The sequence below is a fragment of the Theropithecus gelada genome, chromosome 13, assembly GCF_003255815.1.
Source record: "Theropithecus gelada isolate Dixy chromosome 13, Tgel_1.0, whole genome shotgun sequence".
Taxonomy (NCBI): domain Eukaryota; kingdom Metazoa; phylum Chordata; class Mammalia; order Primates; family Cercopithecidae; genus Theropithecus; species Theropithecus gelada.
The window spans coordinates 83777598-83797966 of record NC_037681.1 but is presented as its reverse complement, the minus strand read 5'-3'; the positions used below and the strand labels follow the sequence as shown (position 1 = coordinate 83797966).

At 35.7% G+C, this 20369-nt stretch overlaps 1 protein-coding gene across 1 annotated transcript in view; it reads left to right on the top strand.

Annotated features, from left to right (window-relative positions):
• The window catches only part of WDPCP (WD repeat containing planar cell polarity effector), a 479266-nt gene that overhangs the window by 412522 nt on the left and 46375 nt on the right, over positions 1 to 20369 (top strand). The window contains exon 15 of the mRNA XM_025354043.1: positions 9558 to 9721. Within this exon, the coding sequence (XP_025209828.1) occupies positions 9558 to 9721 (164 nt within the window). The remainder of the gene's footprint in view (positions 1 to 9557; positions 9722 to 20369) is intronic.

Below are 20369 nucleotides of genomic sequence, written 5' to 3'. Positions count from 1 at the left end.
GTATCACCACTAGACGAACCCTACAAAAATATTCAAAGGAGTTCTAAACATGGAACAAAATGGTCAATGTTTGCCATCATAAAAATACACAAAAGTATAAAACTCACAGGTCTTATGAAAACAGTTACACAAAGGAGGAAGAGAAAGAAATCAAATTACAACAGGACAGAACTCCACCAAACCACAAAGACAAACAAAGGGGGGGAAAAAGATGCATATAACATACAAAGCAATTTGATAACATTATGACAGAAACAAACCTCACATATAACTATGAACACTGTACATAAATAGATAAAATGCTTCATTTAAAGGTATAGATTGGCAGATAGGTTTTTAAAATATGAACCATATTTTCATAAGAACTATAAGAAACCCCCCATATTGGTAAAGATTCTTATAGCCTGAAGGTAAAGGGCTAGAAACAGATCTCCCACACAAACAGAAACTAAAAGTGAGCAGGAGTATCTATGCTTGTATCAGATAAAACAGACTTTGAATCAACAAAAGTAAAAAAAAGACAAAGTCAGTCATTATATAATGATAAAGGAATCAATTCAACGAGAGGATATAAAAATCCTGAATATATACACACAAAACACTGGAACAGTCAGAGTCACAAAACAAATATTACTGGACATAAAGAGATAGCAATATAATAATGGTGGGAGACTTCAACACTGCACTCACAGCAGTTCACAAATCATTGAGACAGAAAAACAACAAGGAAACACTGGGCTTAAATTGATCTTGAGACCAAATATACCTAACAGACATTTACAGAACATTCTACCGAACAACAGCAGAATATAGATTCTTCTCATTAGTGCATGCAGCATTCTCAAACATAGACCATACATTAGGTCACAAATCTCAATAAATTTTTAAAAATTGAAATCATACCAAGTATTTTCTCAGACCACAGAAAAGTAAAACTATAAATCAATACCAGGAGGAACTGCTGAAACTATACAACACATGGAAATTGGACAACATATTCCTGAACAGTCTTTGGGTAAATGACAAAATTAAGATGGAAATTTAAAAATTTTTAGAAATGAATGAAAATGGAAACAACATACCAAAACCTCTGGGATACAGCAAAAGCAGTGCTAAGAGGGAAGTTTATAACATTAAACGCTTACATCCAAAGAATAGAAAAATCAAATTAACAACCTAACATCACACCTCAAGAAAGTAGAAAAAAAAAGAACAAAGAAAACCCAAAGCTAACAGAAAACAAATCAGGGAAGAACTAAATGAAATTGTGAACAAAAGAACATTATAAAGGATCAAAGAAACAGAAAGTTTGTTCTTTGATAAAATGAAGTTGACAAACTGCTAGCTAGACTAATCAAGAAAAGAAGACAGAAGATCCAATAAACAATCAGAAATTTAAAAGGAGACATTAGAACTGATACCACAGAAATACAAGTGATCATCAAAGACTACAATGAACATCTCTGCATTCACAAACTAGAAAACCTAGAAGACATATAAATTCCTGGAAACATAAAACCACCTGAGATTGAACACATAGAAATCCTAAGCAAACCAGTAGCAAGTAGTGACACTTAATCAGTAATAAAAAAAAGTCTCCTAAGGGGGGAAAAAAAAAGTCCAGGGGCAAATGGATTCACAGCCAAATTCTACCAAATCTACAAAGAACTGGTGCCAATGCCCCCTGAAAACGCTTCCAAAACTTCAATGAGGGAAGCCTCCCTGACTCATTGTACAGAACCAGTATTATTCTGATACTAAAGCCAGACTAGCACACAACAAAAAATGAAAACTATAGACCAAAATCTCTGATGAACACAGATGCAAAAATTTGCAACAAACTACTAGCAAACCCAATACAACAGCACATCAAAAATATAATACACCACAATCAAATGGTTTTATTCCAAAGATGCCAAGTGTAGTTCAACATACTCAAGTAAATAAATTTGATTCATTATATGAGGAGAATTAAAAACAAACTATATAAATATCTCAATAGATACAGAAAAAGCATTTGATAAAATTAAGGATCCTTTGGTGATAAAATCCTCAACAAACTAGGCATAAAAGGAACATACTGCAAAGTAATAAAAGCAATATATGATAAGACCACAGAAAACATTATACTAAACAGGGAAAATTTGAAAGCAGTCTCCCGAAGAACTGGAACAAGACATTGATGACCACTTTCACCACTCCTGTTCAACATACTAGAAGCCCAAGCCAGAGCAATCAGGCAAGAGAAGAAATAAAAGGCATCCCAATTTGGAAAAGATGAAGTCAGCTTATCTCTGTTTGCTCATGATATGATCTTATACCTAGAAAATCCCAAAGACTCCTAGATTTCATATATTCTGTAAAGTTTCAGAATGAAATCAGTGTACAAAAATCTGTCATTTCTATACATGAACAACAAACTGAGAACCAAATCAAGAAGTACAATAGCTACAAAAAAAGTAAAATATTTAGGAATATATTTTAAACAAGGGGGTAAAAGATCTTTACAAGGAAAACTCCAAAACACTGATGATAGAAATCATACATGACACAAATGGAAAAACTTCTCATGTTCATGGATCAGAAAAATCAATATCATTAAAACAACCATACAGATGTACAGATTGAATATAATTCCTATTTTTAAAATGTAATTTTTCACAGAATTAGAAAAAATAATCCTAAAATTCATATGGAATGAAAAAAGAGCCTGAATATCCAAAGCAATTGTAAGCAGAAAGAACAAAGCTGGAGGCATCACATTACCTGACTTCAAATTATACTACGAGGCTATAGTAACCAAAACAGCATGGTACTTGTATAAAAACAGACACATAGATCAATGTAACACAATAGAGAACTCAGAAATAAAGCCACATACCTATAGACAACTGATCTTTGACAATATCAACACAAACATACCTGAAGGAAGGACATCCTTTACAATAAGTGGTGCCGGGGAAACTGGATTACCTGTGCAGAAGAATGAAACTGGACTTCTGTCTCTTACCATCTATAAGCCAACTCAAGATCAATTAAAGGCTTAAATGTAAGACTTGAAACTATAAAAATATTAGAAGAAAACCTAGGGAAAACTCCTCTGGACATTGGCCTAGATGAACAATTTATGACTAAGGCCTCAAAAGCAAATGCAACAAAAACACAAATAGACAAATGGGACTTAATTAAACCAAAGAGCTTCTGCAAAGCAAAAGAAATAAGACAACAGACAACATGCAGAATGGGAGAAAACATTTACAAACTATGGATACAACAAGGGACTAATATACAACGAACTCAAACAACTCAACAACGACATAAACAATCAAAGAACATAAATATCTCCTCATCCTTTACCCACCTCCTACACTACCGAATGGGCAAAGAACATGAACATTTTTTCAAAAGAAAACATACAAATGTCTAACCTGCATATGAAAAAACGCTTAACATCACTAACCATCAGAGAAATGCAAATTAAAACCACAATGACATATTTCACAGAAGTCATAATAACTATTACTAAAAATTCAAAAAATAACAGATGTTGGTAAGGATGCAGAGAAAATGGAACATTTACACACTGTTAGCGGGAATGTAAATTAGTATAACCTGTATGAAAAATCATATGGAGATTTCTCATAGAACTGAAAATAGAACTGCCATTTGAGGTAGCAATCCCGCTACTGGCTATCTACCCAAAGGAAAATAAATAATTAGATCTAAAAGATACCCACACTCATGTGTTTATCACTGCACTATTCACAACAGCAAAGAGATGGGATCACCTATGTTTACATCAGTGAACGACTGGATACAGAAAATGTAGTGTATATGTGCAATGGAATACCACTCAGCCAGAATTATCTTTTGCAGCAACATTGATGGAACTGGAGGCTATAGTCTTAAGTTAAATAACTCAGAAACAGAAAGTCGAACACCACATGTTCTCACTTACGAGTGAGAGCTAAATATTGTGTATACATGCACATAAAGTATGAAATCATAGACACTGGAGATTCAGTACTATAGGAGGTGGGTAAAGGATGAGAAATAAATAAATGGGTACTATGTACATTATTCAGGTGGTAGCTACACTAAATAGCCAGACTTTACCACTACACGGTACAGCCATGTAACAAAACTGCACTTGCACCCCTTCAATGCATACCAAAAAAAAGTAATAGAGGTCTTCACTAACAGTTACCACCCTCCCACTGTTCTGAGGCTCCAGTGTCTATTATTCTACACTCTATTTCCATGTGTTCACAGTATTTAGCTCCTATTTATAAATGAGAACATATGGTATTTGACTTTCTGTTTTCTGAGTTATTTCACTTAAGATAATGACCTCCAGGTCTATATAATGAACAGAACATATACAGAACACTCACCCATCAACTGCAAAAAAAAAACATTCTTTTCAAGTGCACATGGAACATTCTCCAAAATAGACCACATGAAGGCCACAAAACAAATCTTAACAAATTTTAAAAGACAGCAATCACAGAAAATATATTCTCTGATTACAGTGAAATGACACTAGACATCAGCAACAGAAGGAAAACTGGAAAATCCACAAATACATGAAAATTAAGCAATGCACTCTTAAACAACAGGTCAAAGAAGAAATCACAAGGGAAATTAGAAAACCTCTTGAGACAAATGAAAATGAAAACACAGTGTTCCTGTGTTAGGCCATTCTTGGATCGCTATAAAGGAATACTCAAGACTGGGTAATTTTTAAAGAAAAGAAGTTTTATTGACAGTTCTGCAGGCTCTACAAGCACAGTGCTGGCATCTACTCAGCTTCTGAGGAGGCCTCAGGGAGCTTTTCCTCATGGCAGAAGGTGAAATGGGAAGAGCAAGGGAAGGCTTGAGAAGGAGAAAGAGAAGGGGGAGGTGCCACACACTTTTAAATAGCCAGATCTCATGAGAACTCACTACTGCAAAGACAGCACCAAGGGGATGGTGCTAAACCATTCATGAGAAATCTGCTCCCATGATCCAGTCACCTTCCATTTCACCTTCCTCCATGAGGAAAAGCACCCTGAGTCCTCCCCAGAAGCTGAGCAGATGCCAAGCACCATGCAGGTACAGCCTGCAGAACAATGAGTCAATTAAACCCCTTTTCTTTATAAATTACCCAGTCTCTGATATTTCTTTTTTTTTTCTCCCCCCCCCCCCCCCGAGACAGGGCCTCACTCTGTCACCCAGGCTGGAGTGCAGTAGTGCAGTCTCAGCTCACTGCAACCTCCGTTTCCTTGGTCAAGCGATTCTCTAGCCTCAAATTCCTGAGTAACTGCAATAATAGGCATGAGCTACCATGCCTAGGTAATTTTTGTACTTTCTGTAGAAATGCGGTTTTGACATGTTGCTCAGGTTGTGTGGTATTTCTTTATAGTGATGCAAGAACAGCCTAATACAAAGTCCCACCTCCTACACTGGGTATTACATCTCAACATGAGATTTGGAGGGAACATTCAAGCCATATGAGTGCCCAAACTTGTGAGATGCAGTGAAAACAGTACTAATAGAGAAGTTTATGGCTATGTTTACATTAAAAAAGAAGAAAGATTGAAAACTAACAACCTAACTTTGTACCTTAAAAAATGAAAAAAAGAAAAAGAAACTAAACCCAAAGCTAACAGAAGAAAATAATAAAGTTTAGAGCAAAGATCAATGAAATAGAGAATACAAAAGCAATAGAAAAAAATCATCAACAAAACTTAAGGTGATTTTTCCAAAGTATCTACAAAACTGACCAATTATTAGGCATACTAATTTAAAAAAAGAGAAGACTCAAATAACTAAAATCAAGAGTGAAAGAGGGGATATTAAAGCCAGTACAACATAAAATAAAGAGGGTTGTAAGAGAATATACAAACAGTCGTATGCCAACAAACTGGAAAACTTACATAAATGGACAAAATCTTTTAAACACACAGCCAACCAAGATTGGATAATGAAGAATTACATAATCTGGACAGACTTACAACTATTAAAGAGATTGCATCAGTAACCAACACTCCACACAAAGAAAAGACCAAGACCTCATGCCTTCATTAGAATATTTCAGCAAATATTTAAAGAAGAATGAACACCTGTTCTCCTCAAACTCTTCCAAAAAAATTAAAAGAAGGGAAAATCCCAAATTCATTATATAAGGCCGGCATTACCCTAATAATAAAGACAGATGAAGACAAAGAAAACTACAGACCAACATTCTTGATAGATATTGGAGCAAAAGTCATTAACAAAATACTAGCCAACCAAATTCTTAGGCATAGTAAAAAGATAATATACCATGATCAAGTAAAATTTATTGATGTAAAGTAAGGATAGTTCAACATTAAAAACTCATTTTAATCACATTAACAGAATGAAAGATGAGAACTACATAATCATCTCAATTGATACACACAAAAATAGCGTTTGACAAAATTTGATGTTCTTTCATGCTAAAAATGCTCAACAAACTAGGATGTAAGGAAACTATTAATACCGCAACATAATGAAGGCTATACATGAAAAGACCACAGCTAACATCAATCTCAATGGTGAAAACGGAAAGCCCTTACTCTAGGATCAAGAACAAGACAAAGATGCCTGCACCCCTTCTATTTAACATAGTACTGGAATGTCCTAGTCAAAGCATTATGCAAGTGAAATAAAAGGCACCAAAATCAGAAAGTAAGTGAAATTGTCTCTGGTTACAGATGTCTTAATCTCCTATGCAGAAAGCCCTAAAGATCCCATTTAAAAACTTTAGAATAATTGAATTCAGCAAAGTTGCAAGATACAAGTCAACATACAAAAATCCATTGCATTTCTGTACACTAAAAATGAGCAATCTGCAAAGGACAGTAAGAAAACAATTTCATTTACAATAGCATCAAAAAGAATAAAATACTTTGGAATAAACCTAACCAAGGAGATAAAAGACTTAAAACTAGAAAACACTGCTGATAGGTATTAAAGACACAAATAAATTGAAAGACATCCAATACTGTTAAAATGTCAGTATTGCCCAAGGTAATCTACCAATTCAGTGCAATCCCTATCAAAATCCCAATGGCATCTTTGGAAATATAGAAAAATCCATTTAAAAATTCATATGGAATCACAAGGGATGCTGAATAGCCAGAACAATCTTGAAAAAGGAAAAAGAGGTCTTTCTGATTTCAAAACATATTACAAGGCTACAGTAATCTAAACATTAGGACTGGCATAAACGCAGACATACAGACCAACAAAAATGAACAGAATTGAGAGCCCAGATATAAACCATTAACCATATGGTCAAACAATTTTTGACAGATGTCAACACCATTCATGCAACAGGAACTATCTCTTCAACAAACGTTGCTGGGAAACTGAATATCCCCATGCAAAAGAGCAAGTTAGACCCTTTTGTTACACCATAAACAGAAATTAACTCAAAATGAATTAAAGACCTAAACATAAGAAACAGAAGTATAAAACTACTAGAAGAAAACATTAGAGAAAAGCTTCATGATATTGGATATGACAATGATTTCTTGTGTGTGACAACAAAAGTAAAAGCAACAAAAGCAAAATAGACAAATGGGACTACAAATGGGGTTTAATCCAACTCAAAAACTTTTATGCATTAAAGGACACATTAAAGTACCAATAAAGTGAACAGACAGCCTGAGGAATGGGAGAAAATATTTGCAAATCTGACAAATCGTTAATATCTAGACTACATACAAGTTCCTACAACTTAAGAACAAAAACAACCTAATTAAAAATGGGCAAGGGGGCTGAGTGCCATGGCTCATGCCTGTAATCCTAGCACTTTGAGAGGCAGGATTATAGGCACAAGCCACCACAGGAAGCAGGAAGATTGCCTGAGCCCAGGAGTTCAAGACCAGCCTAGGCAACCTAGTGAAAGCCCCTCTCTACAATAATGGTTTTTTTTTTAATGAGTCATGCATTGTGGCACACACCTGTAGTTCCAGCTACTCAAAGGGCTGAGGTGGGAGGATCACTTGAGCCTGAGAGGTCAAGACTTTAGTGAGCCATGATTGTGATACTGCACTCCAGCCTGGGCAACAGAGTGAGACTCTGTCTCAAAGAAAACAAGGACAAGTGACTTGAATCTACATTTCTTCAGTGAAGGTATACAAATGACCAACAAGCATATAAAAAGATGCTCAGTATCACTTATTAGAGAAATGCAAATCAAAACCATAAGGTAGCACGTCACATTCATTAGGATGACTAGTTTAAAAAAAAAAAAAAAAAAAAAAAAAAACAGAAAATAAGTTTGTCAAGGATTTGGAGAAATTAGAATTTTTGTGCACTGTTGGTAGGATTGTAAAATGGTGAACCACAATGAAAACAGTATGGTGTTTCCTCAAAAATTTAAAGATAGATTCACTGTATGATATGGCAATCCCCCTTCTGAGTATATGTCCAAAAGCACTGATAGCAGGGTTTTGGAGATATCTGCACATCCATGTTCATAGCAGCATTATTCACAATAGCCAGGAGGTGGAAGCAACCCAAATGTCAATAAATAGAAAATGGAAAAACAAAGCATGGTATATACATACAATAGCTTACTACTCAGTCTTAAAAAGGAAGAAATCTTGTCACATACTACAACACGGATAAACCTTAAGGACATTATGCTAAGTGAAATAAGCCAGTGACAAAAACACAAATACTGTATGATACCACTTTTACAAGATCTAAAGTTATCAAATTCATATAAACAGAAAATAAAATGTTGGTTATCAAACTGGGAGAGGGGCAAATGGGGAATTCTACAATGGGTGCAGTTTCAGTTTTACAAGACAAAAAAGTTCTGGAGATTTGGCTTCACAACAATGTGAATATACTTAACACTATTGAACTGTATGCTTTAAGATGTTTAAGATGGTAAAAATTATGTTTTGTCATACACGGTGGTCCTAAGAGGTTTTTTTTTTATTTTTTGGTTTTTAATAAGGGTTTATGTTTCTTACAAAAAATATATTTTTCACAGCTTCGTTATGTTTCAAACAATATTTTTAAACAATGTCCTGTCAAAGTTGCCAATATCTCTCTATACACCTCTGTACATCTCTTAAGATATGGGGGTATATATCTCCCTATAACGTTTAAAATGCTAATTAAAGCAAATATTAGGTAAGATATTTTCCTTTTCTTTTCAAATTACGTGCTATACGTGAAAGAGTAAAATCATTTCTTGCAATATTCCAAGATAAAATATTCCAGTAATTGGCTAACAAAAACAAAAAATATATAAATAATAAGCTGGTTAAAAACACTATATATAAGAAAGATATAAATGAATTTTTAAAAATCAATATTTGAAATCATTCACTATTCTGTTATCAAACTGCCGAAGTAAGTATAAGAATGACAGAAGTCATAGGGAACTAGGACAACAAGATTTTCAAATTGACAAAATAAAGAAAAAAGTTCCACTGGGATATGTGCAAGTTGTTCTGTAATCTTACTTATGAGGGAGTTAGCAGAAATTGTACTTAGTATTTCACTCATATATTAATCATTTTTAACAGAATTCCTGGGGCCCTTGGACAGAGGGGATATGCTAAATGAAGCTTTTATTGGCCTGTCTTTAGCACCTCAAGGGGAAGACTCATTTCCAGATAACCTCCCTCCCTCTGGCCCAACCCACAGACATATTGTACAACAAAGAATACTGAATGGCTCTTCTAACAGGTAAGAAATGTTGACTGACGAAATTGCTCCATAAAGTATTTAGTATTACCTGTTCAAATGCGAACTAATAGCAAAGCAAGAATATTTCAAAATGTGAAGGAGAAAAATTTGCATTTCTTATGGCTCAGACTTTGCAGGAGTTTGGTTATTCAGAGCAGGCATAATGAATGGCAGAAGTGAATGTAAAAATAATATTGCTACAATAAATGTTATTCTACACCAAAATGAAATTACTATAAAATATTGTCTGCATTCTGCTGTTAAATTCTAGGATTGTTGGACTGCCTTTAATAAATATTAACTTTTAGAATATGTAGTTTGAATTATAATTTATATAATATTTCTTTAATGCAAGTTTACCATTAGTTTTTGAAATCTGATAAATGATAGTTTAAATATCTGATATCTGTCTAGTTTGCTACATGGGGTTATTGAAAAGATAAAGAATATGAACTTTTTTAAAAAAGTAATAATGTTATTTACAGTGATAATGATAATATTAATTATGATGATAATGATTCTCTCAAGCAAGGGTCAGCAAGCTTTTTGTGTAAAGGGCCAGACAGCAAATATTTTAGGCTTTGCAGGTCACACAAACTTTTGCAACTACTCAATCCTGCTGTTACAGTAAAAAAGTGGCTACAGACAATATATAAATGAATCGGAATGGGGGTGTTACAATAAAATGTTATTTATAAAAATAGGCAGTGGGTCAGATTTGGTCCCTGGTTTATGCATAACATTCCTGCTTTTGAGGATCCTGACTATTTTCAGTAATTATAAAGAGGCCAAATTTTTAAAAATATGTATATATCAATTATATATACCCACCTACAATACCCTCAAGAAAAATGCCTCAAACTATACACATTAACAGCAAATAAAGAGGGAGAGGATTTCCAAGTATGAAAGAGTTTATTTGGATATCGGCAAATCCTCTCCCCAAGAAACTAATATAAAACTAGACAAAAACCATCATTTCTGGGTGTTGGAAATCAAACAAAGGCAAACAACAAATTGAGAAGCATTTATTCATGAAAAATTGCTGAACTTCTAGTAATAAAGTAGAAGTCTTTTATTTTCTTGCCTGAAGCTGCTTCCATCATCATGCCCATCCCCAGACTAGTTCTACCAGGGTAGGGCTGGCTTTAAAAACCAACAGCTGACTTGATTTGGAGCTGAGGGTGGAAAAACTCTACCTAGCAGCATTGTCTAATAAAAGTAGCAAACTATTGTCAGTAAAAGTGACAAACTTGATAGGAAATGCCAGTTCTGCTTGTCTGATTAGGGCAAGTGACTGAATGGCAAACTAGCCAAAAATTCAACAGGGAGATCCTGGAAATGAGAAAGCCAAAGAGGCGCTAATTAAACTCTCCACAAAATCTTTTTTTTTTTTTTTTGAGACAGAGTTTTGCTCTAGTTGCCCAGGCTGGAGTGCAATGGCACGACCTCAGCTCACTGCAACCCCCCACCTCCCTGGTTCACACGACTCTCTTGCTTCACCCTCCATAGTAGCTGGGATTACAGGTGCCCACCACTGTGCCCTGCTAATTTATTTATTTATTTGTATTTTTAGTAGAGACAGGGTTCCACCATGTTGGCCAGACTGGTCTCAAACTCCTGACCTCAGGTGATCCACCTGCCTCGGCCTCCCAAAGTGCTAGGATTACAGGCATGAGCCACCACACCCAGCCCGCAAATTCTTGATGGGATTGTATGACCTCTCATTTTTTGGCTTTCTCTTGCTTGGTATTTTCCACCTTATGCTTCTTTCTTCCTTCACACCCAAATGCCAAAAGTGCCCCTCTCTTTCTGCCTTTTCCCTGAGAAGCTATCCTTTTTGAAAACTGCCTCTTCAGATTGCATGGTACGTTATAGCATCTTCCTTGTAGTTCATGTTTCAATGTACCAGAATATCAGGCGCTAGGGAGATCATGCATTAGCATTTGCCGTTTTTTCCATTTTATTTACAGTTATTTTCAAGTTTGAACATTCTCTGTCTTCAAGTTATGCTAAGAACATGATTGTCATGTACTTTCATTTTTCCTTGTATAATGTTCTGTATTGTTTATAAAAGAAGTATTGGGAGATAGAACATAGGCGACTGCTGTTATCTTCAGCTACCTAGAAGTCCTACCTCTTTATTTATTTATTTATTTTATTTTGGGGGCAGGGTCTCACTCTGTCACCCAAGCTGGAGTGCAGTGGTGCGATCATGGCTTACTGCAGCTTCGACCTCCCAGGCTCAGGTGATTCTCCCACCTCAGTGTCCTGAGCAACTGCAACTACAGGCACCTGCCACCATGCCAGGCTAATTTTTGTATTTTTTGTAGAAACAAGGTTTCACCATGTTGCCCAGGCAGGTCTCAGACTCCTGGGCTCAAGTGATCCTTCTGCCTTGGCCTTTCAAAGTGCTGGGATTACAGGCGTGAGCCACCACGTCTGGATACTTCTTTAAAAACAATTTTACTGAGATATCACTTACATATACCATAAAATTCACCCACTGTAAGTATACAAGACAATGATATTTGGTAAATTTATAAAGCTGTATGACCACCACCACAGTTTAGGTTTAGAGCATTTCCATCACCCCCAAATAGTTCCGTTATACTTAATTTCCATTCTCCTAACCCAGTCTGAGGCAAACATTGCTCTGCTTTCTGTCTCTAGAGAAATTTTGTATAAATGAAATCATATAATCTGGACATTTCATATAAATGAAGTCATACAATACATTGTCTTTTGTATCTGGCGTCTTTCACTTAGCATTATGTTACTGAGGCTCATGTTGTAATATATAGTTTATTCCTTCTTAATTGCTGAATAGTATTCTATTACATGGATGTGCCACATTTTGCTTATCCACTCACCAGCTGATGGATATCTGGGTTATTTCCATTTTGGGGCTATTATGAATAATGTTGCTGTAAACATTCACATTGAAGTTTCTAAGTGGACATATATTTTCATTTCCCTTGGGCAGATATCTAGGAATTGAATTGCTGGGTCTTATTCTAAGTTTGTATTTAATTTGCTAGTTTTAAGAAACTGCCAAATTGTTTTCCAAAATGCCTGTAACATTTTACATACTCACCAGCAATATATAAGGATTCCAGTTTCTCAGTATCCTCACCAACATTTAATATTGTTGATCTTTTTTTATTATAACTATTCTGGTGGGTGAATAATGATATCTAATTGTAGCTTTAATTTGCATTTCCGTAACAACTAATGATGTTGAACATTTCTTATTTGCTCATTAGCATTCTTTATTGTTATAACTATTCAAACTTGTTGTCCATTCTTTAGTTGAGTTGTCTTGTTATTGAATTGTAAGATACTTTTATATATTCTGAATACAGGTTCCTTATTAAATACCTGATATGCAAGTATTTTCTCCCTGTCTGTGGCTTGCCTTTTCATTTTCCAGTAGTGTCTTTTGAAGTGCAAACGTTTCCAAATGTTGGTGAAGCCCAGGAGAGCAATTTTTTCTTTTTTTGATTGTCTTTTATGTGTTGTACTTAAATTTCTTTCTAATCTGAGAATGCGGATGGATATTTTCTCATGTTTTCTTCTAGAAGTTTTATAGCTTCTGCTCTTAAATTTAAGTCCATTTCGAGTTAATTTTTATGTAGGATGTGAATAAGGGTCTAAGTTCATTATTTAGAACATAGAAATACACATTTCCCCAGTACTTTTTTTGAGAGAAAAAAAACTTATTTTACCCACAGAATTGCCTTTGCCCCTTCATCAAAAATCAACTGACTATAGGTGTTAAGTGTTTATTTCTGGATTTGTCATTCTGTTCCATTCATCTATATGTCTATTCATACACTAACAAGTGCCTAGACTTTGCTCTACTGAGGACCCTGCTGAACTAGGATCTCACAAAACATAGCCAATACCACAAAAATAAACAAGAAAAAGATGAACAGTTTCATACGAAGTTACGTCAAAGTAACAGAAAATGAAAACTACACACATCAATTAAGGAAAATTATCTTCCCCCAAAACAATCATGATGTCAAAGAAAACTGTACAACAACACACCAGGCAGAATTAGATATATTGGAATAAGCAACTGGGTATATTGAAACCCACTCTGAATTAGAAAGACAAAATGAGGCCAGGCATGGTGGTTCATGCCTGTAATTCCAGCACTTTGGGAGGCTGAGGCAGATCACCTGAGGTCAGGAGTTCAAGACTAGCCTGGCCAACATGGTGAAACCCCATCTCTACCAAAAATATAAAAATTAGCCTGGCGTGATGGCACATGTCTGTAATCCCAGCTCCTTGGGAGGCTGAGGCAGGGGAATTGCTTGAACCCGGGAGGCAGAGGTTGCAGTGAACTGAGGCCGCATCATTGCACTCCAGCCTGGGTGACAGAGTGAGACTCTGTCTCAAAAAAAAAAAAAAAAAGAAAAAGAAGAAAAAAAGAAAAAGACAAAAATGAAAAATAGAAATGGACAGGAGAGAAGGAGGGAGGGATGGAAGAAGACACCAAGAAAATTGGCCAGGTGTGGTGGCTTGCACCTGTAATCCCAACACTTTGGGAGGCCAAGGTGGGAGGATCCCTTGAGCCCAGGGGCTCAAGACCAGCCTGGGCAACATAGCGAGACCTCATCTCTACTAAAAAAAGAAAAAAATAAAATTAGCCTGGCATGGTGGTCCATGCCTGCAGTCCCAGCTACTTGGGAGGCTGAGGTGGGAGGATCGCTTGGGGCCCTGAACATTAAGGCTTCAATGAGTCCTGATTATGCCAGTGCACTCCAGCCTGGGTTGCAGAGTGATATCTTGTCTCAAACAAAAACAAAAACAAAAAAGTCCACTGAAACAAATAAATGGGAAAAAAAAGCATAATATTATCCAAAAATGAAAAATAAGTTACAGGGTACCCAAATGAGAATAAACTCATTATAAAACTTAATTTAAAACATTGAAATGGCAGAAAACAAAAGAAAATGAGAAGTAAAAAGTCAAGACAAAGTAATGGAATGGGAGATAAGACAAAGAAGCAACAGCACTTACATAATTGGATTCCATGAAAATGAAAAAATAAAACAATGTAACAGAATATTCGATATTAAAAATCCAAGAGAATGTTGCAAAATGTATTCATGTACTTTTGCTTATGTAAGTTATTTGATCTTTTTACCAGAAGGCCCTAAACATTTAATCATTGAAATATAAGAGTATAGCTAGGATATTTCTTGGAGCTGATTGTTCTGTTATAATTTTTCTCAGACACCCAAAGTGCACTTTCAGGAAAAAAATATTGAACTTTTCAAACAAGTATCAAACTTTTCAAAAAAATAAAATATAAGGCAAGGCAAAAGCAGAACTACAGTTTTCAAAAACTCAGTGACTGAAAAAAACTCAGTGACTGAAAGTGTGAACCAAGGATAGTATAGTCATCCATGATCTCCTTCAAGTATGAACGCTAAAAGAAACAGTTTTCAATATAGGGAATTCTGTACCCATGAACCTTTCTTGAGGAATACTAGAGGAAGAGTTTCATCTAACCATGAGATGAGTAAGAAAGTGTCAGTACAAGGACTGACTGTATTTTAATAAATATAAATGTAGACAGAAGATAAAAGGGGTGGAAGACCCATATACAAATACTGTATGTTGTGATTAAGTAGAAGTAATACAGCTTTAGAAAATGGGAGTGGAACAGAGAGTTAAAGAGTAAGATAGAATAAGCTCACTGATTGTTGTGTAGCCAATAGGTGGGAATTAAAAGATACAATAAAAACTCATATGCCACATAATAAAAGTTAACTAAGAAAAGAAGAGACTAAGGGCATTAGAAAAGATACAAGTACAAAGGTAACCACTAGAACAAAACCACAAACTTTACTACCTACCATTTACTTTTATTTATGTTTTTTAAGAGATGGAGTCTCACTGTATTGCCCAGGCTGGAGTACAATGGTTATTCACAGACACAATCCCACTACTGATTGACCCACTCTGTTTCCAGCCTGGCCCAGCTGACCCCACCTTAGGCAACCTGGTGGTCCTCAGCTCCCAGGAGGTCACCATGTTGATGCCAAACTTAGTGTGGCACCCAATGGGCATTCTGCAGCCCAGAACTCCTGGGCTCAAGTGATAAATAAGTGAGAAGAAAGGAAACACACGTCAGAGAGAAACATAGCAAATATATCAAAATTCACAAAATTATAAAATATTAGTAAAAGAGTTGAAACCTAGCATATCAGTTATATCAATTAATGTAAATGGACTCACCTCACCTATTAAAAAAAAAAAGATTTTCAATGTGCTCATAAAGCAAGATCCAGCTATGTACTGCAAGAAAGACATACATCTAAATAAAATGATTCAGAAAGGGTAAAAATAAAGGAATGGGAAAAGATATTCAGGCAAATGAAAATAAACCAACAGAAACCATACCAATTATAGAATTCAAGCCCAAAAGCATAAAATCCAACAAAGAAAAGCAATTAATGCAACTTTCACAAAGATAAAACACTTAAGAATATTTGTGAGACGGGCGGATCACGAGGTCAGGAGATCGAGACCATCCTGGCTAACGCAGTGAAACCCCGTCTCTACTAAAAATACAAAAACTTAGCCGGGCGAGGTGGCAGGCGCCTGTAGTCCCAGCTACTCGGGAGGCTGAGGCAGGAGAATGGCATGAACCCGGGAGGCGGAGCTTGCAGTGAGCTGAGATCTGGCCACTGCACTCCAGCCTGGGTGACAGAGCGAGACTCCGTCTAAAAAAAAAAAAAAAAAAGAATATTTGTACAACAAATAATATAGAAGCCACCTTTATAAAGGAAAATCTATAAAAGATGCAAGGAGATATAGAGAGATATGAATAATAGGAGATTTTAACTTACTATTTTTTTTTTTTTTTTTTGGGCAGGGTCTCATTCTTGCCCAGCCTAGAGTGCAGTGGCATGATCATGGCTCACCACAGTCTTGACCTCCGGGGCTCAGGTGATCCACCTCAGCCTCCTGGGTGGCTGGGAGTACAAGCATGTGTCACCACACACAGCTAATTTTTTGTATTTTTTGCAGAGATGGAGTTTTGCCATGTTGCCGAGGCTAGTCTTGAACTTCTGGGTTCAAGTGATCCACCTGCCTTGGCCTCCCAAAGTGCTGGGATTATGGGCATGAGCCACCACACCCAGCCTAACTCACTATGCTTACTAAAGAATAGATCAAGTAGGCAAAAAGTAACAAGAAATAATACCTAAACACAATAATGTAGATATTATGAATATTCATCAAATTCTATTCCTTGATAAAAGAGAATAAGTTTTCTTCCTAAGAATTCATGGACTATTTACAAAACAAGTATGTTACTTGCCAAAATATATCATTAAATTTCACTAAATATTACAAACACTCTCCATCCACAATGTAATAAAACCAGCAATGTTTAACAAGAACCAACATGCCCTTCCTTGTATAAATTTTAAAACTTTTTCTCAAACAACTTTTGGATGAAAGAAGAAATACAACATGAAATTTCTAAGACGTAAGTATAATAAAACACTACATATCAGAATGTATGGGATGTATTTAAATAATAATCAGAGGAAAATTGATACCACTAAGCACTTTTACAAGAAAAAAAATGAAAAAAGAGAACAATTCTAACTCAAAAGCTTTAAAAAATAACAAGAAACTAAACCAAAATAAAGTACAAAGAAAGAAATAATAAAGATAAAACCAGAAATTAATGAGGCAGAGCAGGGATTGGCAAACTTTTCTCCTAAATGGCTTCAGTGTAAATATTTTAGGTTGATGGACCATATGTTCTCTGCTGCAACTATTTAACTCTGTTGTAGCACAAAAACAGTCATAGACAATACATAAATGAATGGATGTGGCTGTGGTCCAATAAAACTTTATTTACATGGAACTGGAGAACATTATGTTAAGTGAAATAAGCCAGGCACAAAATGACAAACTTCACATGTTCTCACTCATTTGTGGGAAGCTAAAAATTAAAACACTTGAACTCATAGAGATAGTAAATGTAATAGTGGTTACCAGAGGCTGTGAAAGGTAATTGACAGTGGCGGGGATGGTTAATGGGTACAAAAATGCAGTCAGATAGAATGAGTGAGATCTAGTATTTGATAGCACAACAGGGTAATTACAGTTAACAGTAATTTATTGTATATTTTAATAAAAATAAGTGAGTATAACTAGAATGTTTGTAACACAAGGAAATGATAAATGCTTTAGGTGATGGACACCTCATTTGCCCTGATGTGCTTATTACACATTGTATACCTGTATCAAAATATCTCCTGTACAGCCAGGCATGGTGGCTAATGCCTGTAATCCCAGCATTTAGGGAGACTGAGGCAGGCGGATCACTTGAGGCCAGGAGTTCGAGACCAGCTCGGCAAACACGGCAAAACCCTATCTCTACTAAAAATGCAAAAAAATTTAGCCATTCGTGGTGACACACACCTCAGGAAGGCTGAGGCATGAGAATCGCTGAAACTCGGGAGGCAGAAGTTTCAGTGAGCTGATCGCGCCCCTGCACTCCAGCCTGGGTGACAAAGCAAGACCCTGTCTTAAAATTTCATGTACCCCATAAATGTATACACCTACTATGTATCCAACAAATTAAAAACTAGCCAGGCGCGGTGGCTCATTCCTGTAATCCCAGCACTTTGGGAGGCTAAGGCAGGCGAATCACGAGGTCAGGGTCAAGTTTGAGACCAGCCTGGCCAACGTGGTGAAACCCCGTCTCTACTAAAAATACAAAAATTAGCCGGGTGTTGTGGCACACACCTGTCATCCCAGCTACTTTGGGAGGCTGAGGCAGGAGAATTGCTTGGACCCAAGAGGCAGAGGTTGCACTGAGCCTAGACTGCGCCATTGTACTCCAGCCTGGGCGACAGAGCAAGACTCTGTCTCAAAATAAAAAAATTAAAATTAAAATAAAAAAAGAAATTTCCAAAGCAAAACAAAAAACTTTATTTACAAAAACAGGCAACCAGTCCATAAGCCATAGATTACTGACACCTCAGATAGAAGACAAAAAACAAAACAAACAAACAAAAAACCGTAGATGTAATTAAGATATCAAATCCAAATGTTTTTGAAACAACAAAATAGACCAGCTTGATCAAAAAAAGAGAGAGAAAACACAAACATACAAAATAAGAAATGGCAGAAGGAAGGAGGGAGAAATTAACCATTTAAACAAGAGAGGGTTTTTTCTTTTTAGTCATAACAGACTACTTTGCAAATTTCTGTGCAAATGAATTTGAAAACTTAGAAAACAATAGATAATATACTAATTAAATACAGATTGCCAAAAGTGTCCGCCATTGAATTTAGAAATCTGAAGCACACCAGTTTTCATAAAAGAAATAGACAAGGTTATTAAGAAATTACCCTGTAAAAGAGCAAAAGGCCCAGATGACCAGCTAGAATTCTACCAAACCTTCAAAGATCAGATATTCCCAATGCTGTATAAATTATTCCAAAGCACTGAAAATAAAAAAAAAAAATTTCTACAGAAAAATGACAAGCCAATATCATCCATGTAAAAAATATTAAGTAAAATATTAGTGAAAAAAATCCAACACTTGGATCCACCCTGAAAATACAAGGTTGTTTTAGTGTTACCAAATCCATTAATATCATATACCATATTAATAGATCTAAGGTTGATAAAAATCATACAATTATTTATATAGATGTTGAAAAAGCCTTTGACAAAATTCAGCTCCCATTCCTAACTAAAACACAACAGGAATTGAGGGACACTTACTTTACATAAGAAAAACAATATTTTTTTAAATTCTCTTTTAAAGTTTCTCACTTTGTCTCTTACATACTGTCACATATCTTAAAAGATTCGAAAGTGATTATTTTTAAATTCATTGTTCCAATCTCTGCCTTTTAATTGGAGGGTTTAATCCATTTATTATTAATGTAATTACTAATAAGTCAGGATTCACATCAGTCATTTTGCTGCCATTTTCCACATTTCTTGTAGCTTTTTATTCCTCTATTCCTCACTTATTGCCTTCTCTTGTGTTAAGTAGGTATTTTAATATCCTTGTAGTTTCTTTGGAGGCTTTTTCTTTGTGGTTTACCTGATGATTATAAATCTTAATTTATAACCATTTAGTTTGTTTTAATATCAATTTAACAACAATAGTATATAAAACCTTTGCTCCTGTATTTCTCCATTCCTCTCTCTAGATCCTTTGTGTTGTTATAAATTATATCTTTATACATACACATTTGTGTGTAACAAATTAAAACCTTAAACATTATATTGGTCTGACCTTGCATTCTTATAAAGAAATACCTGAGACTGGGTAATTTATAAAGAAAAGAGGTTTAATTGGCTCACTCTTCCTCAGACTGTACAGGAGGCATGATGCTAGCATCTGCTCAGTTTCTGGGGAGGCCTCAGGAAACTTACAATCATGGCAGAAGGCAAAGGGGGAGCCAGTACTTCACATGATCAGAGCAGGAGGAATAGAGGGGTTTGGGAGGAGGTGCCACACACTTTTAAACCACCAGATCTCATGAGAACTTACTTGCTATCACAAGAACAGCACCAAGGGGACAGTGCTAGGCCATTCATGAGAAACCACTCCTACGATCCAGTCACCTCCCACCAGGTCCCACCT